A 23,968-nucleotide genomic window follows, 5' to 3' on the forward strand; every position below is an offset into this window, starting at 1 on the left:
AGCATCTCGACGATTCAAATAAAAAACCGGCCAAGTGCGAGTCGGACTCGCACACGGAGGGTTCCGCACCATCAACAAAAAATAGAGCAAAACAAGCAAAAAAAACGGTCACCCATCCAAGTACTGACCCCGCCCGACGTTGCTTAACTTCGGTCAAAAATCACGTTTGTTATATGGGAGCCCCACTTAAATCTTTATTTTATTCTGTTTTTAGTATTTGTTGTTATAGCGGCAACAGAAATACATCATCTGTGAAAATTTCAACTGTCTAGCTATCACGGTTCGTGAGAGACGGACGGACGGACGGACGGACGGACAGCGGAGTCTTAATAATAGGGTCCCGTTTTTACCCTTTGGGTACGGAACCCTAAAAAGCTTCGATTTAAAGTAAACTGATGTAATCTTCCAAAGATACTGGTTACAAAGGTTCTTGCCAAAACGGTTAAATGTAGAAGTGGTGTAGTTATTGTATGAAGGCTGATGAGAGAGTGATTTGCAATATTTGATCAGTACAAAAGGTGGTTTAGATTTAGGTGCCTCTAATTGGCCGCGATACAAAGTATGTGGAGCGCTCCTATTGGTGCTTAAGAAAAAGCTTCCGAATACTAGCCGAGCCCGACGCCGCGTTTAGCTACTGCATTAGGAATATAGGTATTGAGATTTTATACAAATATAAAGGTTGCGTTCGCAACACTCAACCATGACAATTAATAGGGAATATTACGCGAAACTCTGCGAAGGTTGTACCGTCTTTACCATAAGGGCACATGGGGCCCGTGCCCAGGGCCCCCATCCTCAGGGGCCCCCAAGGACAGACAGTAACAGTATATTTGATTACCATAATAAATAGAAGATCATAGTAGAAAAATGTTAGTTTAATTAGTTTTTTTTACTTTCCAAAAGGGCCCCAAATTCTTATGTGCCCAGGGGCCCCAGCATAGTTTAAGACGGCCCTGTGCGAAGGGGGCGCCACTCCCACAATAAGTCACAATCTAAGGGGGTAGACCCTAGAGAGTAGAAATTTTGTTATCTAAACTCTCTATCACTCTTGCAAATTCGAGCGATAAAGAGGCAGATAGCTGAGTTTAATTTCGTGTTTCCCGGTAGGCTTTGTAAACAAACCGCCTTGATGTATCAATGTCATATTTGATTGTCTGTGAAAACTTGTCAAAAAACAGTTTAAGGTACAGTATGTATAAGTTACTCTATGGTTTACTAAATATGCTAGTGCTGCACTCTGGCGGAAAAACATTGCAGTAATACTCTTTATTGACCATTATGTGAGAGTTGAAGTGAATGAATGAGACGGCCAGTGCTATCAACATTACCCCATCTAGTTTCGAGTCATGATTACCATCTGAAATAAGCTGGGTATTAATCTTTTTGTAATTCCAGGAATTCCTTACAATCCTGAACGACTATCGCACATCGCTGCCCTCCCGCCTGTCGCACATCCACCCGTCGGGCGACAGCGCTCTACGTGAGGCCGCCTCGCTCGCAAGAAGAAGACACTCGGAGCTGGCGGCGCGCGCGCAGCGCCTGCAGGAGAGGCTGAGAGGTGCCGCTGACGTCACCAAGCAGTACCACGACGCGCTGGACCGCGCGCAGCGGTGGATGAAGGAGGTACTAACATTACATCTTATACACTTGTTTAATACTTGTACAATTACAAAACGTGGCATTTATTGCACAACCCATGAGCCGAATTAATTCATTTTCGCAGATTTATTTGTGTGTCAATATGCTATGCAACCGAGAATTTATCTCTAACGACGCGTATATGACTCATAATTTAATACTAAGCAGTAGTAGTAGTAAACTCTTTATTGTACAAAAAGACATATTAAAAATAACATACAATTAGTAAGAAGTACAAAGGCGAACTTATCCCTTTGAGGGATCTCTTCCAGTTAACCTTTGAGTAGATGAGAGGAGAAAGTGAAAAGATGGTGACAAATGCATCAAAATGTACAACAAGGTACCAGAAAGATAAGGATATAAATACATACAAAATTTATAGGATAAACATACATATATTACACAAAAAGGAATGGGGAAAATACACTAAAAATTGGAATGAATTAATTAGAAAGATATAAAGCAACTATACAATAGAAATATAGACAAATTAATCAGATAGCCATAGCTTCTTTAACCTCTCCTTGAACGACGCCACCGATTGTGCCTGCCTGAGCGAAACAGGCAGCTCATTCCACAGCTTCACTGGACGCACTAAGCTTATAAATCCATAAGCTTATAACTTCCTATAGTAGTTTATGCAACAGTGATATAATAAGAACCAATTATGAGCTGTTGCATACATTACTTTTTCTATGACAGCTGCAGCAAAAAAATTATTAAAAAAAAGAGTTATTATTAAAAAAAAAGAGTTGTTATTAAAAAAAAATTGAGTTATTATTTAAAAAAAAAAAGAGTTATTATTGTAAATGAAAACATACCTCTTTCAATCAAGATGATCGGAACTTGTATCTTTAAAAAAAATAAAGCAGTTGTATTATACTCATAAGATGACTGCTAGCAGTCATCTTATGAGCCTATAGACAAATCATTCAAATGACATTGCTTTAGATATCACTGTCAGTCATTTAATTGACACATTTAAGTGCTGGAGTAGAAAAATATTGTAATTGGTTTGTAGGTTGAGCCTCAGGCGCGCTCTGTGCTGTCGGAGCCGGTCGGCGGCGAGCCGCGCGCCGTGGAGACGCAGCTCGCACGCGCCAAGGCGCTGCACTCTGAGATCTTATCGCAAGGCCGCCTCGTCGACAATGCTAAAGACGTAAGTTTACATTTTTTATAGGTACACTTGTTCTCCAATCTGAAAAAAAAACGATGTAAGGATTATGTTACGTGCACATTTGCCAAATGGGCGAGCTTAACCGACCTTCCCGTGTCGCAAGTCACGCAGATTTTGACATTTTTGTTTGTACTTTATTAGTATTATAATTAATTATTTAAAATTCGTATTAATATTGAATTTTCTTTGAGATAAACACAATTTTTTGACGAGGACATTGGTTTCCTGACTCTTGTTATAAAACGCCTCGTCGAGGCTTCGGCTTCTAAAACTACACGCGTCATATACTCTAACAAAACTATCGTCTAACAGGCATGTGACCAGCTAGTAAAATCCCTGGAAGGCAACCTGACGCCATCCGAGATCCGGCAGCTTGAAGTCCCGGTGCTGGACCTGACGGCGCGCTACGCGGAGCTGACGGGCGCCGTCGGCTCGAGGTGTCAGGAGCTGGAGGCGGCGCTGCTGCAGTGCCAGGGCCTGCAGGACGCGGCCGAGACGCAGGCGCAGTGGCTGCAGCAGGCCGAGACCCTGTTCAAGTGAGTCGCGTTACGTTGTTGTCATTCTATTTTCCAAAAGTACGAGCGTAAGGAAGTAAGCGGGCGAGATGATAAAAATTTAGCCGCTCTTATTATCGTGACAAAGTTGTGTTCGGGTAATTTTGAAATTCACGCTCGCTTATCCACTTTTGCCGCTGACTGTAGCTTACAAATGTACAGCAGACATCTTTTTATAATTTTTTGAAAATAAATTGTCACCAGTTATGCTTTTATTTATTGGAGAAACTTTTGTACTCGAGAGAGTCCTAACCTGCGCTGATTCCAGACATTTAACATTAAAAATGTGGCTTTCCACACAGAAGGGTCTTTATGTTTCAAGTGCAATAAAGACCTTTTTATCTAAAATTCCAACAGAAATTGTTACTGATAGAATGGTCCTTATAGCACATGAAGCATTAGGACCCTTCTCGGCTCCTAGCCACAAATAGGCATAGAACGGAAATTCAACGTACTAATGACACCGTTATTACAGGACGCAATCAAAGCCAGCGTCCCTCATCCGCGAGCGTCTCGACGAGCAGGTCCGCGAGCAGCGCATCGCGCACTCGTCGCTGGAGGCGCGGCGCGCCACGCTGGGCAAGCTGCTGGGCCAGGTGCGCGACGCGGCCGCCAACCCGAGCAACGCCAGGATCGCCAAGAAGCTGGAGCAGAGGGCGGAGGATATCTACAACAGGTGTGTTGACATTGACACAGTACAACTTGTTATTGATGTCTCAAACTTCCTTTTCAATCCCAACGATAAAAAAGCGGCTAAGTGCGAGTCGGACTCGCGTTCCATGGTACATTAAGTCTGACTCACGCTTGACTGCACATTTCTAATCATCTATCATCATCTATCTTCTTTCTAATAATCTGGTTTTCTTGTCATCTATAGGTAAAGAACTATTTTGTGAACTTTTTTTTTTTCAAACGTTTTGACCCAGTAGTTTCGGAGATAAAGGGAGGGTGGGGGGGGGGGGGGTGAATGGTCGGATAGACAGACAGACTGATGCACGAGTGATCCTATAAGGGTTTCGTTTTCCTTTTGAGGTACGGAAACCTAATTAAGAAATAGAAGCACATATCACACATCGACGACTATCGAAGGCGTACATTTGATCCAAAATTTTTGACCCGAAATGAAGCAGAGAGAACTGGATGCCTAGCCAAGATGCCAATTGTTCGCTCCGTAGCGAACGATACGGCAATCTCTCTCGCTATCACTCTTTCATATTAGTGCGATAGAGACAGTTGTGTGTCGTTCGCTATGGAGCGTAAACGATTGGCCATCTTGGCTAGGCACCCTGAGGATATGTAGATGGACACAGAATTGTTATAGTCAATAAGCTAACAAAGCACCATCGCGAATAAGCGAAAGAATTGATGATCACCTCAGATCATTTCTGAAGTCCAAAGATTAAAAGAGATACAACGTATTTCTACAAGCTTATCGGCTTTCTTCTTGGCATGACATGAGCTTGTAAATTTTAAGATTTGTTCATAACGCCTCCCACAGATACGAGAAACTACTCGAGCGCTCTACAAAACGCAACGAGTTCCTGGAGAGCGTGTGGAGCGAGCTGTCTCACTTCACGCAGCTGGCCGGCAAGCTGGACGCGGCGCACGCGCAGCTGCTCGAGCAGGCCGACTCCAGGGAGCTGTCGAGGATGAATGCCGATGAACTACGTTCTAGGCTGAGCGATCTGGCGCACTTCAGGTTAGTTCTCACTACAGTAACTACCACAGTACGCTTGATAATTATGAGCTTCGATAACCGACGTCTGTCTTGTTTATGATGGCATGACACAAGACACAGGACTGATGACTAAACGTCAGCGATTTCACACGGTTTGGATGCTCGAACCAATTGAAATTCGAATTGAGTATGGTAAATGGTCTCATAATTAGAGCAGGTCTGATATTTATTTGGCCAGGATAAACCCTTTCGACGCCGACGAGGGATATATAACGCAGGTCCAACGCCGAAGACGGATTAATCCGTCACTGACCACAGAGCAACATAGCCCTACGTGCATATGCATAAAGTTCAACTTCAGTTTTGACACTTCGGTGACGTGGCGTCTGAGTGACAGAGTTTGTGTTTGACACGGCGTCAAAAAGGTCAAACCACACAGTATTCATATTTACCTCAATACGATGGATAAATGTTATTGGTCATTGATTTTACAGAGACGTACAAATGCCGCTGCTGGACGAGTGCCTGCAGCAAGGCAAACAGCTCATCTCCAAGAAGGACGTCACCGACACGCACGTCGTCCGTGACAGGATGAAGGTAAACAACCTTATTCTTTGATAGCTATTGCTTAGAATCAGTGGCACAAAAACTGTCTGGTAACGCAATTGAAAGATTTGCTTTGATCACAGAACAAGTAGAATGGCGATGCGAGCAGGGTACGTGTCGCCGCCGGTTATGAGCAAACGCTCGCATGCTAGTACTCGCCCGCGCTGACCGAAAAACGTAAACTTGCCTTTTGCGCCACAATAACGTTCAGATTAAGAAGCCAGACATCAAATCTGTCTAAAGGAGGCGTATCCATTCACCAGGCACACGAGTTTTTACTACCGTTGCGCGAGAAATGTGGAAATGTGGAGAGGAACGAGCGGCGACACCGGTTCCGATACTAACTGCGCGCGATATCCGTTCTAACCTCTTTAATATGTTCTGTGGTTTTGATAGATGCAAAACCACTCATCTTCACTTCTTAATGGGACCATGCATGTAGATGTGAGAGTATTATGGTTAAATGAATGACTTGTATGTGTCAGCTCCTGGAGAACGCGTGGCGCGACTTCAACACGTCGCTGGAAGAGAAACAGAAGCTGTCCAAGCAGCGCGCCGACCAGCTCAGCCAGTACGAGACCCTCCGCGCTCAGGTAAGCCAACATTACATTATTAATTTTTTCTACTCCCGTACTTTTATTTGTCATTTAAAGGGTCGTGCACACACCTTTTAAACCCTACCTTATAGTTGTCAAGACAAGTCTTTAGTCTATTCCCCAAAAAAGTATTTGTGCATACACGCAGTATCTTCTTGGCACTTTTACGATACTTCGTGTAATGACCACTTAAAAAAATATTGTATGAAATACTTTGTTGCCAACGTAATTTTAATTGTCATCTCTGACAAATGAGTGAACCATAGACATGTTTTTTTTTATTTCATTCATTCTTTTCCCGCCCGTACCCTCCATTCTTTGCTACTTCTTCAATGAAAAATATTTGTTAAATTCACAATTTTATTTCAAAGTAAGTGCTTGGTCGTAGAAAAAGTATTGTATGCAACGTTGTTTAACTGAGTCAAAAAATACTAGTGGCGTCTTTATTAACAATTTTCGGCTTTGCCTCAAATTGTTACTCACGCCACTCGCCTTTTTATACCTCTCTTAAACAACGGTTACATAAAATACTATTAAAGATATGAAAGGCATAGAGTAGACTTTTTCAGGTAGCCACCTAAGCGCCACTTGCACCATCCCAGTAAACCAGGGTTAAGCGGTTAAACGGTTAACCAAGTGTCAAATTGTACTGGTAACCATTGTAACTCCAGGTTTAACCGGTTAACCCCGGGCTAGTGAGATGGTGCAAGTGGCCCTAAGTTGACTAAGTTTCTGGTATGTTTGAATAACGTAACGCATGTTCTCCAGGTGTTGGAGTGGCTCCAGTCGTTCGAGAACAGAGTCGGGCGGCTGCAGCCCGTGGCGCTCGACCAGGAAGTGCTGAAACAGCAGGCCGACGAGCTGCGACCGCTGGCTAAGGAGTACCGCGACTACTCCATTACTATCGACAAGGTAATATTACAAGATCGTTCAAAATTATAACTTAAGACTAAGAGGGCGTACCTGGGAAGACCGACTGGTGGCCGCCCGGTAGGTCGGCCCAGAGCGCCTACCGCGAACCACGTTCGACGTGTTGCCTCTCTGTCGCACTTGTAAATTCGTACGTAAGTGTGACAGGGAGGTAACACGTCGAACGTGGTTCGCGGTAGGCCCTCTGATACCGCTGGGGGGGCAGTGTGGAAGCGGATCTGCGTCAGCTTCAAGCCGATAATTGGCAGGAAACGGCGCAGGATCGGGAAAAGTGGTGTGCTCTCGTTTCGGAGGCCAAGATCCTCTTTGGGTCGCTGAGCCGTAATAGTTGCTTAGTTAAGACTATTTTTACCTGTCCCCTCTAAAACTACTCGTTGGTCCAACATGAGCCAAATTTGGCAATTTTTTCTAATACTTTTAAGTATAATAGGCCCTGTTAACATGTTTTGCGATCTTAGTTGTATTATTAGGCGAGTCGTCTCTGGAATTCACTCCCTCTCAATATAAGACAAGCCCCGAGCAAGTTAGCTTTCAAGCGGTTGCTACATAAGTATCTGCTGAAACAAGAGTTCGAGTAGCGTTCATCATTATATTATATATTATGAGTATGTATGAAATATGTAGTAGTATATTATTTATATATATTCTAGTGTTTTTATTTGTGTATTCTACATGTAGTTTATCAGAATTATTAATTGTTTAGTTGTTTACTAAGTTCTAATAATTAAATTCCTTTTTCTCCTTGCACCAATTTTACATGTCTCTGTTTGGCCCGATGGTTGACTGGTAGAGAATGCCATTAGGCATTAAGTCCGCCATTTGTACATTATTTTTGTGTATTGTGCAATAAAGTTTAAATAAATAAATAAATAAATAAATTAGATAGCCACTCTTTTGAAAGCGATGATAGTTGGAAATAACTAATAATGTATGGCTTAGGTGAACGAGGCGGGAGCAGTGTATGAAGCCCTGACACGTGGCGACCGCGTGGACAGCCCGCACCGCAAGAGGCAGCTCTACAGCCCCACCAAGCGACAGACGCCAGGTCAGTATTCTCACCCATATGTGACAATTTTTAATTAAAGTGTAGGGTAGATCTATATCAAATATCTTTGTATCCATTTTTGGTTTCTGTACCGACGTTTGGAATTGTCATTTTTTATAATCATTATACTTAGTTTAATATTGATGATAGAGTTGAATTTTGAACCGTTTTCTCTTGCAGTACGTACACTGGACGGTCGCTCGCCATCTCCAACTAAGGGCCACGGCTTGGTGAGCCCGGGCTCCACGCACTCCACGTCCAGCGGCTTCTCGTCTCGCCGCTCGTCCAGCGACCAACTACATCTTGAAGGTAACATACTCATTCCCGAGAATTGGGATGATGACACATCCATTCCCCTGGCTTTTTCCCTATACGGGGTCAGCCCTCCTAATACATTTGCGCCAGTCATGGCGATTCTGAGTTAGTTCTGGCGTTAAGCCTATCGTCAGCATTGCAGGACCTGAAAGTTTCAAAATTTAAGTTTTTTTTAACTTCCAAAAACGATAAAAGTAAGGGTACCATTCGATTCCTTACATTTCATCCAAAAAAATATTGTATAGCAACTATATACATAATTGCGTTTATGTATATAGTTGCTATACAAATTTTTTTTTCACCGACAAAAACGCAATTTCCTTGTTTTGTCCATACTACAAGATGGGCGATGACGTCACGGCCTCTGGCCGTTTTGTATAGGGCGTTTCGCGACTGAAGTGCGACTGTCGGACTTTGACTACAATTTCTGACTTTTGTGTTATTTTAATGCAATGGGTCCCATATAGACATTTGATCCTAAAAACAAACCCGATCGATTGATACCATAAAAAAAATAAGTCATGTGGCCTATTCTAACAGAAATTCATTTAAGAAGATACATTAACTATTAATAATAACTATATTATTGCAACGTGCAAAGTCCTCTTTCATTCAATCGTTACAACTAACGAGAGCTGAGGAGGTTTGAACACGATCTTCCGTGTTTTATGCACATTTAAGGGTTAAGAAGAAGCGTTGACTGTTGTATTTTATTACAGAACTGTCGCCGGTACAACAGCAGCTGTCAGAGATCAACAACCGCTACAGCCTGCTCGGAACTAAGCTGGCGGACCGCCAGGGCGAACTCGACGCAGTACGAGAGGAGTTGAGACGCCACGAGGACATCATCCGCAATACGCATCACTTCCTGGACAAGGTACGTGCAACCTTGTGGCTAGTAAACACCAATAACTACTAAAATGAAAAAAATAAAAACCCCCTACGCAATAAGTCAACAAAATCCATTTTAGTCCAAAATTGCTTAACATCATTTTTAAGAAGAGCTGAAACTCTTCAAACTGCTGGATCGATTTCTATGAAACACAGCTAAGAAACACCACAAGGAAACTCGCTTTCACGTAAAAAAAACTGCTTCGAAATCGGTCCATCCGTTGGAGAGCTACGATGCCACATACAGACAGACATTGGCGTCAAACATATAACACCCCTTTTTTGCGTCGGGGGTTAAAACACAATATGGTGCCGTGACCAGGATATTACAGTTCCTTAGTCTTACGAGAAAACTAACAGTAATTGAATAAAATCCAAGAGTTTTATTGACATTACTGTGTTGTGTTGTTCAGGTGCAGAGGCAACTGCCAAAGGATTGCGTCCCCAACACGAAGGAGGAAGCCGACAAGACCATCAAACAAGCCCGCGCCGTGCTCGAAGAGATGTACGAGAAACAGAGCTCGCTGGATTCCGCTAAGACTCAGGTGTGTTGAATTATTTTTTTCACCTCAGCAGCTCGAACAAGGGTACTTTGCTACTTAAAAACAGCGAATAAATGCGATTTTGCTCACTCAATGAGCAAAATGACTGTTTTTAAGTAGCAAAGTACCCTTGTTCGAGCTGCTGAGGTGAAAACTTAATTGTTGGTATATTTTAAGAAAACATGAGTGAATAGAGGTAAGTGATGAAGAAGGAATACATTTTTCGGGTTCTCTAATATGTTCTCACTGCTGAGGTGAAAAGTTTTGTGAACTACACGAGATCAAAGTTATTTACATCTCGTGCGCTTTTGAGTCCTTACTACGCTCAAGATTCTAAATTAGATTATATAGTATAGAATCTTTCGCTTGCACGGGACTCAAAATAAGCACTCGAAGAAATATCAAACTTTGATATCTTGTTGTACAAATAACTATATCCGACTACGAAAATGCCAAAACGCCGCTTTTTAGTATACTTTGTTCGCGGTACACTTATGGGATCACTTCGGTCTTGCAAATCAGTGAAATATGTTTTTCTCAGAGACCGTTTGACGCAGATAGCTAAAATTTGGAACGGTTATAGCAATTGCCACCATTAACATTATTAATAAGTCAACTGACTTATTATTTTTGTTGGCACCTAATTTTCTATTTAGAAGAGTAGAATATTTTTGATAGCTGATGACAAATTTGGTATGTTTCGTACAGGTCCGCGAGCTGCTGAAGCGGAAGCAAGGCGTGGTGGGCGCCGACCGGCTGCACGACGCCATGGAGGACGTCGTGTCGCGCTGGAAGAGCCTGCACGACGCCTGCAAGGACAAGTACCTATCCTGATATTTACAAGCCAAGTTATATAACAAGTCAAAGGTTTTCGTACATGCCGCCAGTATAGGTTTTACCTGTCTCTAGTTATGTTCTAAGAAATTTAGCGTAAAGAGCTGGCATCCACGCCAAACGATTCCAAAAAGATAATAATTTCGTAGAACTGACTGGTAACAACCCCAGTGACAACTTGTATTACGAATTATTTTCTTCCTAATTAATCAAATGAATGGGAAGAGGCGTCTACATGGTTCAAATTGTTGACTGAAAATAAATTGTAAAGTCTAAGAAGAGTTTTTTAGAGTGCAAGAAGAAATCGGCAGCTGAAGTAAATGGCGCTGCCCTTGTCTTTTTTTTTTTTTTTTTTTTTTTTAACAAAATACAAAGTACAGTGTACTTATAACTAAAGTTTCGCCAAACTGTAAAACAGTTTGTTGGCGATGCGCTCAAATAAACTCAAACTAAAATAACTACAGTACTTAGGTAGGTAGTTACCATACATCAACAACACAGCTGCCTGTAATAAACCCTGTATGTTTTGTGGCAACTGTACCTGTGGTGATTTCTTAGACTTCACAACTCTTCTACGATGTTGTACAAAAAGCCCCTATTATTGACTGTTGGTTTATTCACATTTTAAGAACGTATTAAGTAGCATTTGAAATGTGGCTATATAGGCGTATGCTTAAAATCTCCTGGACCGATAAAGTTACGAATGTGGGAGTACTTAAAAGAATGAAGAAAAAGTTAGAGGTTTTGATCACGGTAAAAAGAAGAAAAATATCATACTTTGGACACATATCCAGAAATGACAAATATAATATACTACAACTAATATTGGAAGGAAAAATTGATAGTAAAAGGGGAAGGGGAAGAAGGAGGGTCACCTGGCTTGACAACATTAAAAAAGCGGCCAAGTGCGAGTCGGACTCGCCCATGAAGGGTTCCGTATTTAGGCGATTTATGACGTATTAAAAAAAAACTTGGTCTGCTTTATTTGAGAAACGACAATCAGGTGCGCCAAAATACTCAAAACTCTTGGTATCTTGGAGATATTTGGTGGTATTTTGGAGACCATGTAAACACCCAATGACATTTCATACTTAAGGTCTTAAAACTTAAGGGTTCAAACGCGCAGTCCGCAATATTAAAGCCCTAAGTAAAATACATTAAACATCATTCACTTCACAGCAAATTTGTTGTTCTTTGGATCTCTAACAATATACTTGCGAATTTGTGTTAGATCTTTTCATTGTTAGATCATCATCATCTTCATCATCATCATCAGACCTTTTCATGTTAGTATTATTTAGATTTAGACTTCATACGAATGCAACAAGCTTTTTTATCAGTGGTTTACCACAAACTAAGTTCCCACGATTAGAGTGGTTTTCCTTACTGTCATCCTCAGTAGCATGGCATGCTAATTTTACACTCGTTAGTTCATTTCAACTGCCACTGGTCTAGTTTACAAACATGTCAAATATGTCGTAACTGGGAGGATACAAAGAGGTTCTCACAGCTGCGAGGTTTCTCCAGTCAACAGTTCCCAGGGCAGTCGTTAAACTTTCCACTTTTCAGAATATTCCCATAGCGTCTAGAGTTCATCACCGCAAGCCAGTATCAGTGTGGTTTCATTTAGTTACTTTATTTGATTCTTTGGATTTCTAAACATAGACGGCTGCCTTTGAGGCTCGGTTATTAGTGTTATTACGTCTAAGCTTGAATTCTTTCAAACTTGTATAAGAAAACCGAGTTCCCTTTTCTATTGATACTCTTGTTCTTTCTATAAAAGACTGAATGTTTACAACAAATCTTAATGCGGTTCACAGAATACATCTACTTACCAAGTTTCAACAGTATAGTTCTTATAGTTTCGGAGAAAAGTGGCTGTGACATACGGACGGACAGACAGACGGACAGACAGACAGACAGACAGACAGACAGACAGACAGTCAGACAGACATGACGAATCTATAAGGGTTCCGTTTTTTTCCATTTGGCTACGGAACCCTAAAAATGGACGAACGTGGATAACGCAGCGATACTGGCAAGAATGGCTAAGAGCAGGAGAGAGATGGCAAAGGTGGTCGCCGACGTCCGTTAGGGCATGGCAAATAAAGAAGAAGAACGTATTGTTTATGATATTCTAGTTAAATTATACGATGTATCAATTATTTTACCAGGATCCGCCTGATGGAGGAGGTGAAGGACTTCCAAGACACGCACAGCAACCTGTCGTCGTGGCTGCTGTCCAAGGACCGCATGATGACTGCTCTCGGACCCATCTCCTCAGACTCGCGCATGGTGCAAACGCAAGTGCAGCAGGTATGTACTCACTAATATTAATACACTTCTCTCTCGTGTCTCGTGCCTGTCAGTTGTTCGGAAGTGTCAACTTTTTGTTCTAACTGACAGGCTGATGTCATCCGGCGGACTGATAATCAGTGGGCTCCTTTAACTAATCTGAAAACGGTGAAGAAACAAATACTAAGTAAGAATTATACGGCAGCAAAGAACATCTGTACACGTGATTTAAATCATGGTCAATCGAGTTCTATAAATTGATAATTATAAATACAACACATATTGGCTGACTTGTAAAACATTGTCAGCGGTGGGGGAAATTCAAGCGACGCTAACGCACAACGTGCTGAAAGTATTTAAACTTTCGTGGGACGATATCTTCATACTATTTGGCAGCTGCCAACTGTCAATGCTGGCCACAGTCATGCATGGAGCGAATACCTGCCATTGTTTATCGTATAGTATACCAAACCCCATGATATGCAGGTGCAAGTCCTCCGCGAAGAGTTCCGCACGCAGCAGCCGCAGCTGTCCCACCTGGAGCAGGTGGCGGCCGGCGTGCTGGAGCGCCTGGAGCCGCGCTCGCCCGACGCCGACAAGCTGCGCACCAAGCTCAAGGACCTGCAGGACCGCTGGAACGATCTGCTCAACAAGTGAGTTGCATGGCCCGGAGCGCGTTTTATAACCTGCAAGTTACAACTCACAAAACGTCCCTCGCCACCGGTCAAGCGCTTGACAATCGCCATTGTAGAGTCGGACCAAAAAAAGTCTGCAGCGGATTTGAAAGCCCACGCAGTGCAAGTGTTGTTTATAAGTCATAATTTCATAGAAGTTTGACGTTTAAAATAACACTTACACTGCGTGAGCTATCAAATCCGCTGCAGACTTTTCTTGGTCTGACCCTACACATAAATGTAAACTTGTAGATTCATAAAATGAAATCCTGTAATAAGTTATTAGAGAAAGCCTGATTATGACTTTGTAATGAAAAAAATTTAAAACTTTCGATTACAAAATTCTTGCAGTATATATTGAATACTAAAAATACTCGTATTAGTCATGCTACACTAATTGCGTCATTTGAGAATTCGGGACAGTCTCAAGCTTATAGATTCGCTTCAAATGAATGATGTATATTGCAATTTCCCATTGAAATGAAAGTATAGTTAACATCCCGTGATTTGAGGTATCTTAAGTTTACTGAGCAATGCACTTGGACCAGTCTAAATTTTACTCTATTTATGTACGAACTAAAGTAGTTAGGTTTAAGGCGAATTTCTGTACTTAGTACTAATTATATTCTGTGTTACAGACTGGAGCAGCGTGCGTCAAGCTTGGGCGCGGCAGCGGACACGTCGCGCGAGTTCGACGCCGGGCTGGCGCGCCTGCGCGACGCGCTGCAGACCATCGGCGACAAGCTCGACGACCTCGCCATGGAGAAGGAGCCCGAGGAACAGCTTAGGAAGATCGAGGTGCGTTACAATTTGGTGCCGTGACCAGGATATCACTTGTTGATAGATGCGCTTTTGTTAATAATGTTGATGTTGTGTTAGTTTAGATTTATTTATTGAAATGAAGATTTCCAACTTGCTCGTAGATGATAGTCCCAAAAGATTTAGAATATCGTAAAAACCTACCGTCAAGAAATTGTCAGGTAAATATTATCCCCGTTTTTTATCCCTCTTCATCCCGCTATCCGCTGTTCGCCCTGGTTGACGATTCCTCTCCGTTAAATTAAAAGAACCATACATTAAAGAAACGAATGAACTGTATTTTCCAATAAATAAATAGCGTACTAACTTCGTTTAGAACCTCGAGCGGCAACTGGAGGGGCAACGGCCGCTGCTGGCCGACCTGGAGGCGGCGGGCGCGGCGCTGGCCGACGTGCTGTCCGACCCGGCCTCGCGCCAGGACATCCAGAGCAAGCTGGCCGCCGTCGGCCGCCAGTACGACAACCTGCAGAGGAAGCTGGACCACAGGAAGGCGGAGATCGAGGCGGCGCTCAAGTGAGTATCACACATATTGTTATATTGTTAGACGTATAGTGATGATCATCCTTCCGACCGATTTCGGCCATGGCGACCACTTCGACTCCTAGTTTGCTCGGCTGACGTGACCGTTCTTCGCACATTGAGAGCACGTGAGGACACCAGCCACGTAGTGGTAGTGAATGGGAGCAGGCTGGCGCGTTTTCAGCTCGTAGTATTCCAAATACTAATATGACAGTTTCATTGACAGATTTACTACCAAATCATACCTAGTGCCTGAACAGACTTATGCACCAATTTTGGACTAATATTAGTCCAAAATTGATGCAAAAGTCTGTTGTTGTGGTGAGTATATACTCAGGTATTTAAATTAGTAGGCAAGGCAACTAGTCAATTGGAAGTTTATAGTCGAGCTATTATTAAGTGAACTTATTCCACTCCAACAACCCAAGGTGAAAAGTTTGAAATATTATGTGTTCCGTTCCACGTCTGAGATCTTCATTGAGAGCGTAACGCCTCCGGTGACCGATAGATGCCGCTAGCGTCTATGTAGTCGCTCCGCCGCCTCGCCGTGACGTAGTTCCGCTTCCCTTCCCCGCCACTCGCCCTTTAATGGTCCTCTATAATATTGTCTCGTGTTCAGGGACGGGCGCAACCTGGAGGAGAGCGTGGCGCGCACGCTGGGCTGGCTGCAGTCGGAGCTGGGCGCGCTGCCGGGCAAGCTGCAGGTGTCCGCCGACAAGCACAAGCTGCAGCAGCAGCTGGAGCGGCACGAGCCGCTGTACCGCGAGGTCACGCAGCGCGAGCACGAGCTCATCATGCTGCTCGACAAAGGTAACCTTAACATAACTGTGTGTGGGTCATGAGTCGTTCTCGATCAAAATGTCCTGCTTTGTCGTTATGGTACTGTAAATGGTTTTTAAAAGTAAGTTCGGTTTTGCCAGCCATATCAGAGCTCATTAGCTAGAGTCGCCGTTGCGTTGGCAATAGGGTTGCCAGATGGTCGGGATTTGGCGGGATTCTCCCGATTTTTAGCATGTGTTCCCGATTCCCGACAAAGTGGAAATTGTCCCGAAAAACAGCTTCACGTTATAAAACAATAATTTCAAGTTCCGAACTGTCGTCGATCGAGCCAGCGACCCGCGTCGAGCCCGTCAGCGTGCGCGGCGCGCGCGCGTGGCGAGATTGGTCAGAGCAGCTGACGAAGTGCCAATAGTGTAAAATATCGTTGTTTTTAATACAATTGTTTAATTTGAATGATTTTTTTTCCCGACTTAAGTCCCAAAATCCCGAAATATTTATATTTTTTCCCGATAATAGCGTCTTTCGATCTGGCAACCCTAGTTGGCAATGGTTCGTATTGACACTGTGCATAAAAACATCCCTATCATAAAATATCCCTCAAAAATTACCAAAAGTATGCAAGTGTGTATCTACAAGACTCCTCAACAAATTGCATCTTGAATTGCACTCTAAAAGCCTTTCATCGACGTAATTTTGTGGTTTTACAGTACCTAGTTTCAATATAACGCAAAGTAGTATACGTTAAACTGCACAATAAATCCCAAATCCTCTAGATCTAGAGTAATCTGGTATAACACCTATCCATACAATAACAAGATTAATATACCTAACACTATTTGTACAGGTCGTGAGATGGAAAAGAAGCCCGCTCACCAAGGCTTACGCAAGGACCTGGACCGCGTGCAGGCGCAGTGGGAGAAACTCAAGCGGGAGACCCACGATCGACACACACGGCTACAGGCCGCTATGGTAAGGATATCTCTTACCATATTCTTGGTTCATATTTTTCATTGATTAATATATTGCCTAGGTATCCTACCGACTGCGCCATGTCAGGAGATATATAAACGACCCGATTCCCTTTGTTTGACATAATGATTAGAAGTCATAATGTAATGATTGTCAGATTATCATTAGTCATACTTCTGAAACCGTTAATTTTTCAGTAATTTCCTAAGGTTTTCCTATAGATAGGTTAGGTTAGGTTTGTTTTATGGCAATCCTGAAAAGTTACGCGTTTCTGAACCAAACGAAAACTTGTCATCCCTCCACAGGAGCACTGCCGTAAATACTCGAAGGCGCAAGAGAACTTCCTCCCCTGGATCTCGGAGGCTGAGGAGCGCATCAGCAAGCTGCCGCCCGCCGTGTTCACCAAGCGGGACGTGGAGAAACAGCTGCGAGAGCTGCAGAGCATCAGGAACGACATCTGGAAGAGGTACGTGACTGAGTATCATCAGCTAAGCGCCACTTGTACCATCCCACTAACCCGGGGTTAACTGGTTGAGCCGTTAACTTAGTGTCAAATTGTACTGGTAACCATGGTAACCCTAGGTTAATCTCTGGTTAGTGCGATGGTGCAAGTGGCTCTAAGTGGGTCAAATTTTCTGTGTTCTTTCATGTCAGTTATGTTTGCTCCTAGAGACGATAACGATAACTAGCGAGATTTTCTGCTTTTACTGTTGTTTTATAAAATTGTGGCATAGCTGTAGAATTAGCACAAGACTGCGAGCGCCGCGATATTATCTCGCCTGCGAGATGCGAGACCCGTCTTTTTATAACTGTATTAACTAGTGAGGAATGGCTAATCTATCTCGTGAGCGAGATACTGTCGCGGTACTTCTGTGTTAAGCCGGCTACCATTAAAGCGCGATTTTGTTGTTGCGAGGTGTTAAAATTGTCGGGGTCCGTACGTTACTATTGAGCTGTCAATTTAGTAAATATAAACTATACATTTGACCTGATATCAAAGTAATACTGATGATATGTGGTCAGGTCTGGTGAATACGAGAACAACAAGACGCTGGGCGAGACGTTCATCTCGGCGTGCGACGTGGACCAGGACATCGTGCGAGCTCAGCTCGACAGCATGAAGCAGCGATGGGACCACCTCAACAACGGTGAGATCTTTTTACTAAAAGAATATTTGACGATTTTCTTAGATAGAGTGGATGCTTTTATCATCAGAAGCAAGTTAAATAGTAATTAGTTGAAGAGGTTAGAAACTTGGCAATGTATGGACGAGTTGGATCAAAGGAAGAATTGCTTTGTATGTGGGAATTGTTCGATATTTTACCAGTTACAGCGTGGATAGCAGAAGTGTAGCGACTGAAAAAGATCATTGAGATGTTTATTCTGCTGTTTAACTAGTCACTACTTTCTAGTCATAACATTGACATACACTATTTTATGCCACATTAACAATCTGTAAAAAAGTGAAAAACGGTGGGTTGAAGAAAATCGTCAGTTTGAGAAAGGACTTCAAAAACTAACCGTATTTTGTTCCTAACAGAGGTCCTCCAGCAAGTGGAGTTCCTGGAGTCGACCGCGCGCAAGCTGGGCGAGTTCCAGGAGCGCGTGCGCGCGGTGGAGACGCCGCTGCAGCGCTGCGAGGAGCGGCTGCAGGACGCGCTGGGCGCGCCGCCCGCGCAGGCCGCCGAGGCCGTCGCGCGCGTCGCCGACACCGTGCAGGCGCTGCGCGCGCCGCTGCAGGTATAGTTTGTAGCTTTCTAATAGATCCCGAAGGCTAATCCTATTGTCTATTGTTAAGAAAAACCGCTCGTGCCACGTGCCACAACCACCTGCATAAAAAATCGGTACTTCGGTTACTGAGTGCCGACGAGTCGAACGCTACAGAACCAGTCTAAAATGTGTCATCGAGATGCGTAACAAAGGCGCGTTATCGGAGAGCGCACCTACACTGGTTTTTTGAGCGTTGGACTAGCCCGCGCTCAGGTGCCAAATAGAATAATTAGGACCCTTTTTTGCAGGTAAGTAGCACGTGCGGTTTTACTGAACAATAGACAATAGGATTAGCCTTCGGGGTCTATTAGAAAGCTACAAACTATAACACTGCTGTACCCGCTGTTGATTAGATGTCGACTGTGCGTCGGGTGATGGATCTCACACACACAGGGAGAAAAAGACAAGATGATCGGCCAGGGGTTTACTTATTTTCTTGTTTTCAAGTTTTAACACAGTTTATTGCACATATTTCTGTGTTTATGTGGATAAATTAACACCATTTACTCTGACTGAAATTAATATGGAATTACAATTTATTAAGTTGATTATTCAACCAAAACCATTTTTTTCTTATATAGAATATATTTGTAAAACAATTAATTAGTAATTTTCAAAATTTCTGGTCATTTAACAAAACATCATTATTTTTTTTACCGTTAAACCTTTGCCGTTTGCAGATATTCTTAAAACTAACCTCTTTCTTCACAGAGCGTAAACGCGGCAGTGGACGACATCGTGACGATGGCGCACGAGATGGCCGGGCCCGACGCGGCCGGGCGCGCGCGGCAGGTGCTGGACGCCACGGCGGGCGCGCTGGCCGAGCGGCTGGACGAGCTGGACGCGAGGGCTGGAGACGCCCGGGACCGGCTCGCTGGCGCTGCTAGCGCTATGACGCACTTCCAAGTACGGAACAGACGCAAGTTTTATTTTCGTCAACAATTGACTGTTCTAAACGTCATAGAATGATCAGTCTTACTTGTAGGACAGGAAATACAGCAGCTCTGTGACAACTAGTGTTTACTGACACACATAAAAACATAAATTTTAATATTTTTTTTGTACTTTACACAGATTGTTTTATGTTAAATGGCATTTTCAACAATATTCTGTTAAACGCTGCTGTTAACGGTGCCTCGTGTTCGTGTTCGACAATTTTTCATTCGTGTTTGTAAGAAAGAAACAAAACTTATGAATATTTAGGTCGACCGGGTTTTCATTTCAAGGGTATTTTGCCTCAAAAACAATTTAGAAGCCAATTTTATAACTTTCAACACACTGGGCAGGGAAAATTGTGACCGTACTTTAAAGCCCAAAAACTAATTCAATCTTAACTTTCAGGAGAAAGTCAAGAGCCTATCAGCCGACCTCTCAGACTTAGAGAAGGAGCTGGACACGATGAAACCGCCCGGGCGCGACATCAAGACCGTCCGGCAGCAGCTGGATGACGTCACGCGCTTCTACAAGCGGCTGGAGCGGGCGGACGACGTGGTCGCCGACGTGGCGCGCGCGGCCGAGGGGCTGGTCGACAGCGGGTACGCGGGTGACGCTGCCAAGACTAGAGACCAGGTGAGATACTACACTAACTTCTTCCTCGATTCCTCATGTCCAGGGGTCGGACAAAAAGTGCGGATGACGTCAAACCACTTATAGGATGATTTCAAATAGTATTTTTGATTTTCATAAACAATTATCACTTATCATTTATCAACTCTTTATTAAACGATATCGCCACTTGAAATGAGTAAGTACGTTTTTGACTGACACATTGTCAATCAGATGAACAATAAATTGATATCGTTATTGTTTAGATATTGTATCTTCACGATTATATTTAGCTAAAATTTATATTTACTAATATATATATAAGAAAACGCTCTAAAATGTCATCTGTACTCGAATATTGTGGCGGGCATTCACTACATCACCCTACCACCTGTATTATTAATTCCATGGATTTATTTACGATTATTTTGTTACTTCATTAATACTACTTTGTTACTACATGTCACACGGAAGTTTAAATACAAACTCAAACATCATCCTGTGTGCAAGATTACGTCATTTTTACGTCATCGGCACTTTTTGTCCGACCCCTGAATTGTCTGAGGGTCGCGACCACATGAGGCCATTATTTCGTGCACCAAGGCTCTCCATTCTGCACGATACTCTATAGTATATTTCAAACTCGATGGGTAAGATGACAGCTGTCTTTTCAGTACAAATTGCGAGATTTGGCGTTTTTAGGTTACAAATTATATGGAGATGATTGTCATCCTGTACATTGAGTTTGAAAAATACTATAACTATATGTATGATCTGGGCCTTGATCCTACTTTGAAGTTGGGTATATTTCTTCGAAAAGATAGGAAAGATAGTAGATAATATTTATCCCATAACTGGGATAATGGAGACCATTAACAATAAGATTTATTTAAACATGAATGTTCATGAATAACTATTTCTAGGCTCTCTGTATAAGGAGGGCAAAACACTCACATAAGTATACTCTACCGGCATCATTCATAAACGTCTGCTAAGTTAATCAGCTGATGATCTTCCTTTGTCCCTCTCTATGGCATAACGTCAGATAAGGACAAACGACGATCATCAACTGATTAAGTTAGCAGTCGTTTATAAATAAAGCCATACATATTTATTGTGATTTTTACAACCAGTTAGACAATAATAAAACAAAAATATTAATACGAAATATCCGTTCCCAGGTGGAAGGTCTCCGTAAACAACTGGGCAAGCTGGATGAGCGCGCCCGCGCCCGCGAGCAGGATCTCGACGACACGCTCAGCAAGCTCGAGGCATTCTACAAGGCCTACGATTCCGTCATGGACGACGTTCAGGAGGTAAGCACAACATTACTTATCCTAGTAAAGATAAACTAAAACAGACAGTAATTTACACAGACAGACTATAGACAGTAATTTTTCCATATTCTAAGCTTAATAGCATCGATCGCAGACGTTTCTGCTTGTTAACAATTAAAGATAAACTAGTTTGGTAAGGCTTACATCAGCCAAAATTAACTCACCACTTTAAGAACGAACGTGCTAGACACACGTGTGCCATGTAATGAATGTGTCTAGATAACTAAGCGTATATATTTGTATCATACCGACTGCGCCATTCAAATGAATGTTAGATGAAGGACTCAATAACACGCATAAGCTGGCTGTTGGACTGAATGATTGCATTCAAATATTCAGAAACAGTAGCAAACTTAAGTGTCTTGAATTTCTTCTAGAGTCTGTGCGGAATGAGAAGAGTCGTGGAATGTATGGGGCCCAATACATTCCACGACTCTTCTCTTTCCGCACAGAGTCCACACGCAAAGGCTACGATTTAACACGTGTATTTTAAGTGTTGGTCTCCGACTGACGCCTTAAATGTGTTAAATGTTGCTGTGTATCTGACACCGTAAGATTGTGAACCCGTTAGTTTATAATCTAACGTAGGTTAGGTTAGGTTAGATTATAATCTCCCTACCGTCAGTTTATAATGTAACTAGCGAGATTATAATATGACGAGTGTTTACAATTTTACGGTGACATATCCATAACCGCTGTGTTGACGTCAACCGTTGATCAAGCCTTTAAAAACGACTCATAAAACTTTGGGGACTTTTGCGCCTGGAATGACTCGGGGTGGGTTATTTGATTAGTTACCTAGTATTAGTACCTAGCTATTAGTTTTATGTTAAGTGTCTTGGTTTAAATGTAGTAGTTTTTAAGTTTTTCTTTTATTATTGTATTTTTTCATTGTAAACTATATTGAATAAAGAAGGGATTAACTCATAAAATGGTACCTTTTATCAGAAAAACATTCATTTTAAGCTAAATATCTTGATATAGAACCATCAACACCCATACCATGTATTGCATTCCCCAGGCCTCCGAGCAAGTCCGCAGCCTGAAGCCCGTGTCCTCGGAGGTGGAGCAGATCCGCGCGCAGCAGAAGGACTTCGCGGAGCTGCGGCGGCGCACGCTGGAGCCGCTCGGGCAGAACGTGGCGCACTGCAACAAGATCGGCCAGGGGCTCGTGCGGTCCGCGCTCGCCGCCGTCTCCACGCACCAGCTCGAGAAGGACCTCGAGAAGATGAACGACAAGTGGAACGCGCTCAAGGAGAAGGTGAGCTGAGTTGTTCATTGAATAGAACACAAATTGTGCATTCGTCATGCGTCAAACGCTTTAGATTCAATTATTCATTCTGTTATTGAGTCTTAAGGACGTTTTCACGAGGTATGAGGACCTTTTAGTACATTGTACGTAAACATTGATAATATGTGGGAAAAAAAACCAAAGGAATTTCACGAGTTAACAGTTAAACTGTTGATGACATTATAGATATAGACACTACAAATTTCAATGCATATCTCAAAATCTAATTTTAAACCCCTGTACTTACACTATCAACTAACGAAACTAAAGATCGTCTATAAAGCTAAGATGGTCGCCTCTTTATCGTCTGTCACCATGTTTAACACGTTCTAAGAGGTAAGTAAGTGCGACAGTGATGCATGACACGACAGGCGATAAAAACGCGACCATGCAATCCCTTATCTGAACGTAAACTGTCATTCAATAGAACATGCTAACCATGTAAACAAACCGCCATACTAAAATTGACACTGAATGTCAATTTACTAGTAACTTTTGTTTACATAGTTCTTTGAATAACATTTAAATTTAGACTTAAGACTTTATTAAATGATATGTGTTAAATAGATGAACGAGCGCGAGCGCCGCCTGGACGTGGGTCTGCTGCAGTCGGGCAAGTTCGCGGAGGCGCTGGCCGGCCTCGACAAGTGGCTGTCCGACACCGAGGACATGGTGCGCAACCAGAAACCGCCCTCCGCCGACTACAAGGTCGTCAAGGCGCAGCTGCAGGAACAGAAGGTGTGTTGTCTTAGCTCATGTAAAGTCCGGCAAGTTCGCGGAGGCGCTGGCCGGCCTCGACAAGTGGCTGTCCGACACCGAGGACATGGTGCGCAACCAGAAACCGCCCTCCGCCGACTACAAGGTCGTCAAGGCGCAGCTGCAGGAACAGAAGGTATATTGTCTTAGCTCATGTAAAGCTTTGGTTTCCTCCGAAAGCGGTGCCGTCATATAGCGGCCGTCTCCATACAAATACTACGACATCCATATTTAGCCGTATTATTTAGTATGGAGACGGCCGCTGTATGACTGCACCGCTATCCTAGGAAAACCGATCTTAAACCCTGTGTTTATAATCGACGAGACACAATACACATTTTTTGAATACAGATGTCAAAATTATGTAAAATAACACGCAGCACAAAAGTTTATTAAAAAATTTCCTC

At 42.9% G+C, this 23,968-nt stretch overlaps 1 protein-coding gene across 1 annotated transcript in view; it reads left to right on the forward strand.

Annotated features, from left to right (window-relative positions):
- The window catches only part of LOC134658039 (dystonin), a 241,097-nt gene that overhangs the window by 169,914 nt on the left and 47,215 nt on the right, over positions 1-23,968 (forward strand). The window contains exons 35-61 of the mRNA XM_063513646.1: positions 1,396-1,623; positions 2,660-2,797; positions 3,128-3,351; positions 3,845-4,045; positions 4,868-5,068; positions 5,542-5,644; positions 6,139-6,246; positions 7,018-7,161; positions 8,119-8,224; positions 8,405-8,533; positions 9,259-9,416; positions 9,844-9,975; positions 10,681-10,793; positions 12,981-13,122; positions 13,588-13,754; positions 14,414-14,573; positions 14,911-15,107; positions 15,733-15,923; positions 16,738-16,862; positions 17,168-17,328; positions 17,886-18,010; positions 18,403-18,602; positions 19,344-19,538; positions 19,974-20,201; positions 21,359-21,493; positions 22,536-22,775; positions 23,373-23,543. Coding sequence (XP_063369716.1) covers positions 1,396-1,623; positions 2,660-2,797; positions 3,128-3,351; positions 3,845-4,045; positions 4,868-5,068; positions 5,542-5,644; positions 6,139-6,246; positions 7,018-7,161; positions 8,119-8,224; positions 8,405-8,533; positions 9,259-9,416; positions 9,844-9,975; positions 10,681-10,793; positions 12,981-13,122; positions 13,588-13,754; positions 14,414-14,573; positions 14,911-15,107; positions 15,733-15,923; positions 16,738-16,862; positions 17,168-17,328; positions 17,886-18,010; positions 18,403-18,602; positions 19,344-19,538; positions 19,974-20,201; positions 21,359-21,493; positions 22,536-22,775; positions 23,373-23,543 — 4,422 coding nt within the window. The remainder of the gene's footprint in view (positions 1-1,395; positions 1,624-2,659; positions 2,798-3,127; positions 3,352-3,844; positions 4,046-4,867; positions 5,069-5,541; positions 5,645-6,138; positions 6,247-7,017; positions 7,162-8,118; positions 8,225-8,404; positions 8,534-9,258; positions 9,417-9,843; positions 9,976-10,680; positions 10,794-12,980; positions 13,123-13,587; positions 13,755-14,413; positions 14,574-14,910; positions 15,108-15,732; positions 15,924-16,737; positions 16,863-17,167; positions 17,329-17,885; positions 18,011-18,402; positions 18,603-19,343; positions 19,539-19,973; positions 20,202-21,358; positions 21,494-22,535; positions 22,776-23,372; positions 23,544-23,968) is intronic.

The sequence above is a fragment of the Cydia amplana genome, chromosome 21 (genome assembly GCF_948474715.1).
Source record: "Cydia amplana chromosome 21, ilCydAmpl1.1, whole genome shotgun sequence".
NCBI lineage: Eukaryota > Metazoa > Arthropoda > Insecta > Lepidoptera > Tortricidae > Cydia > Cydia amplana.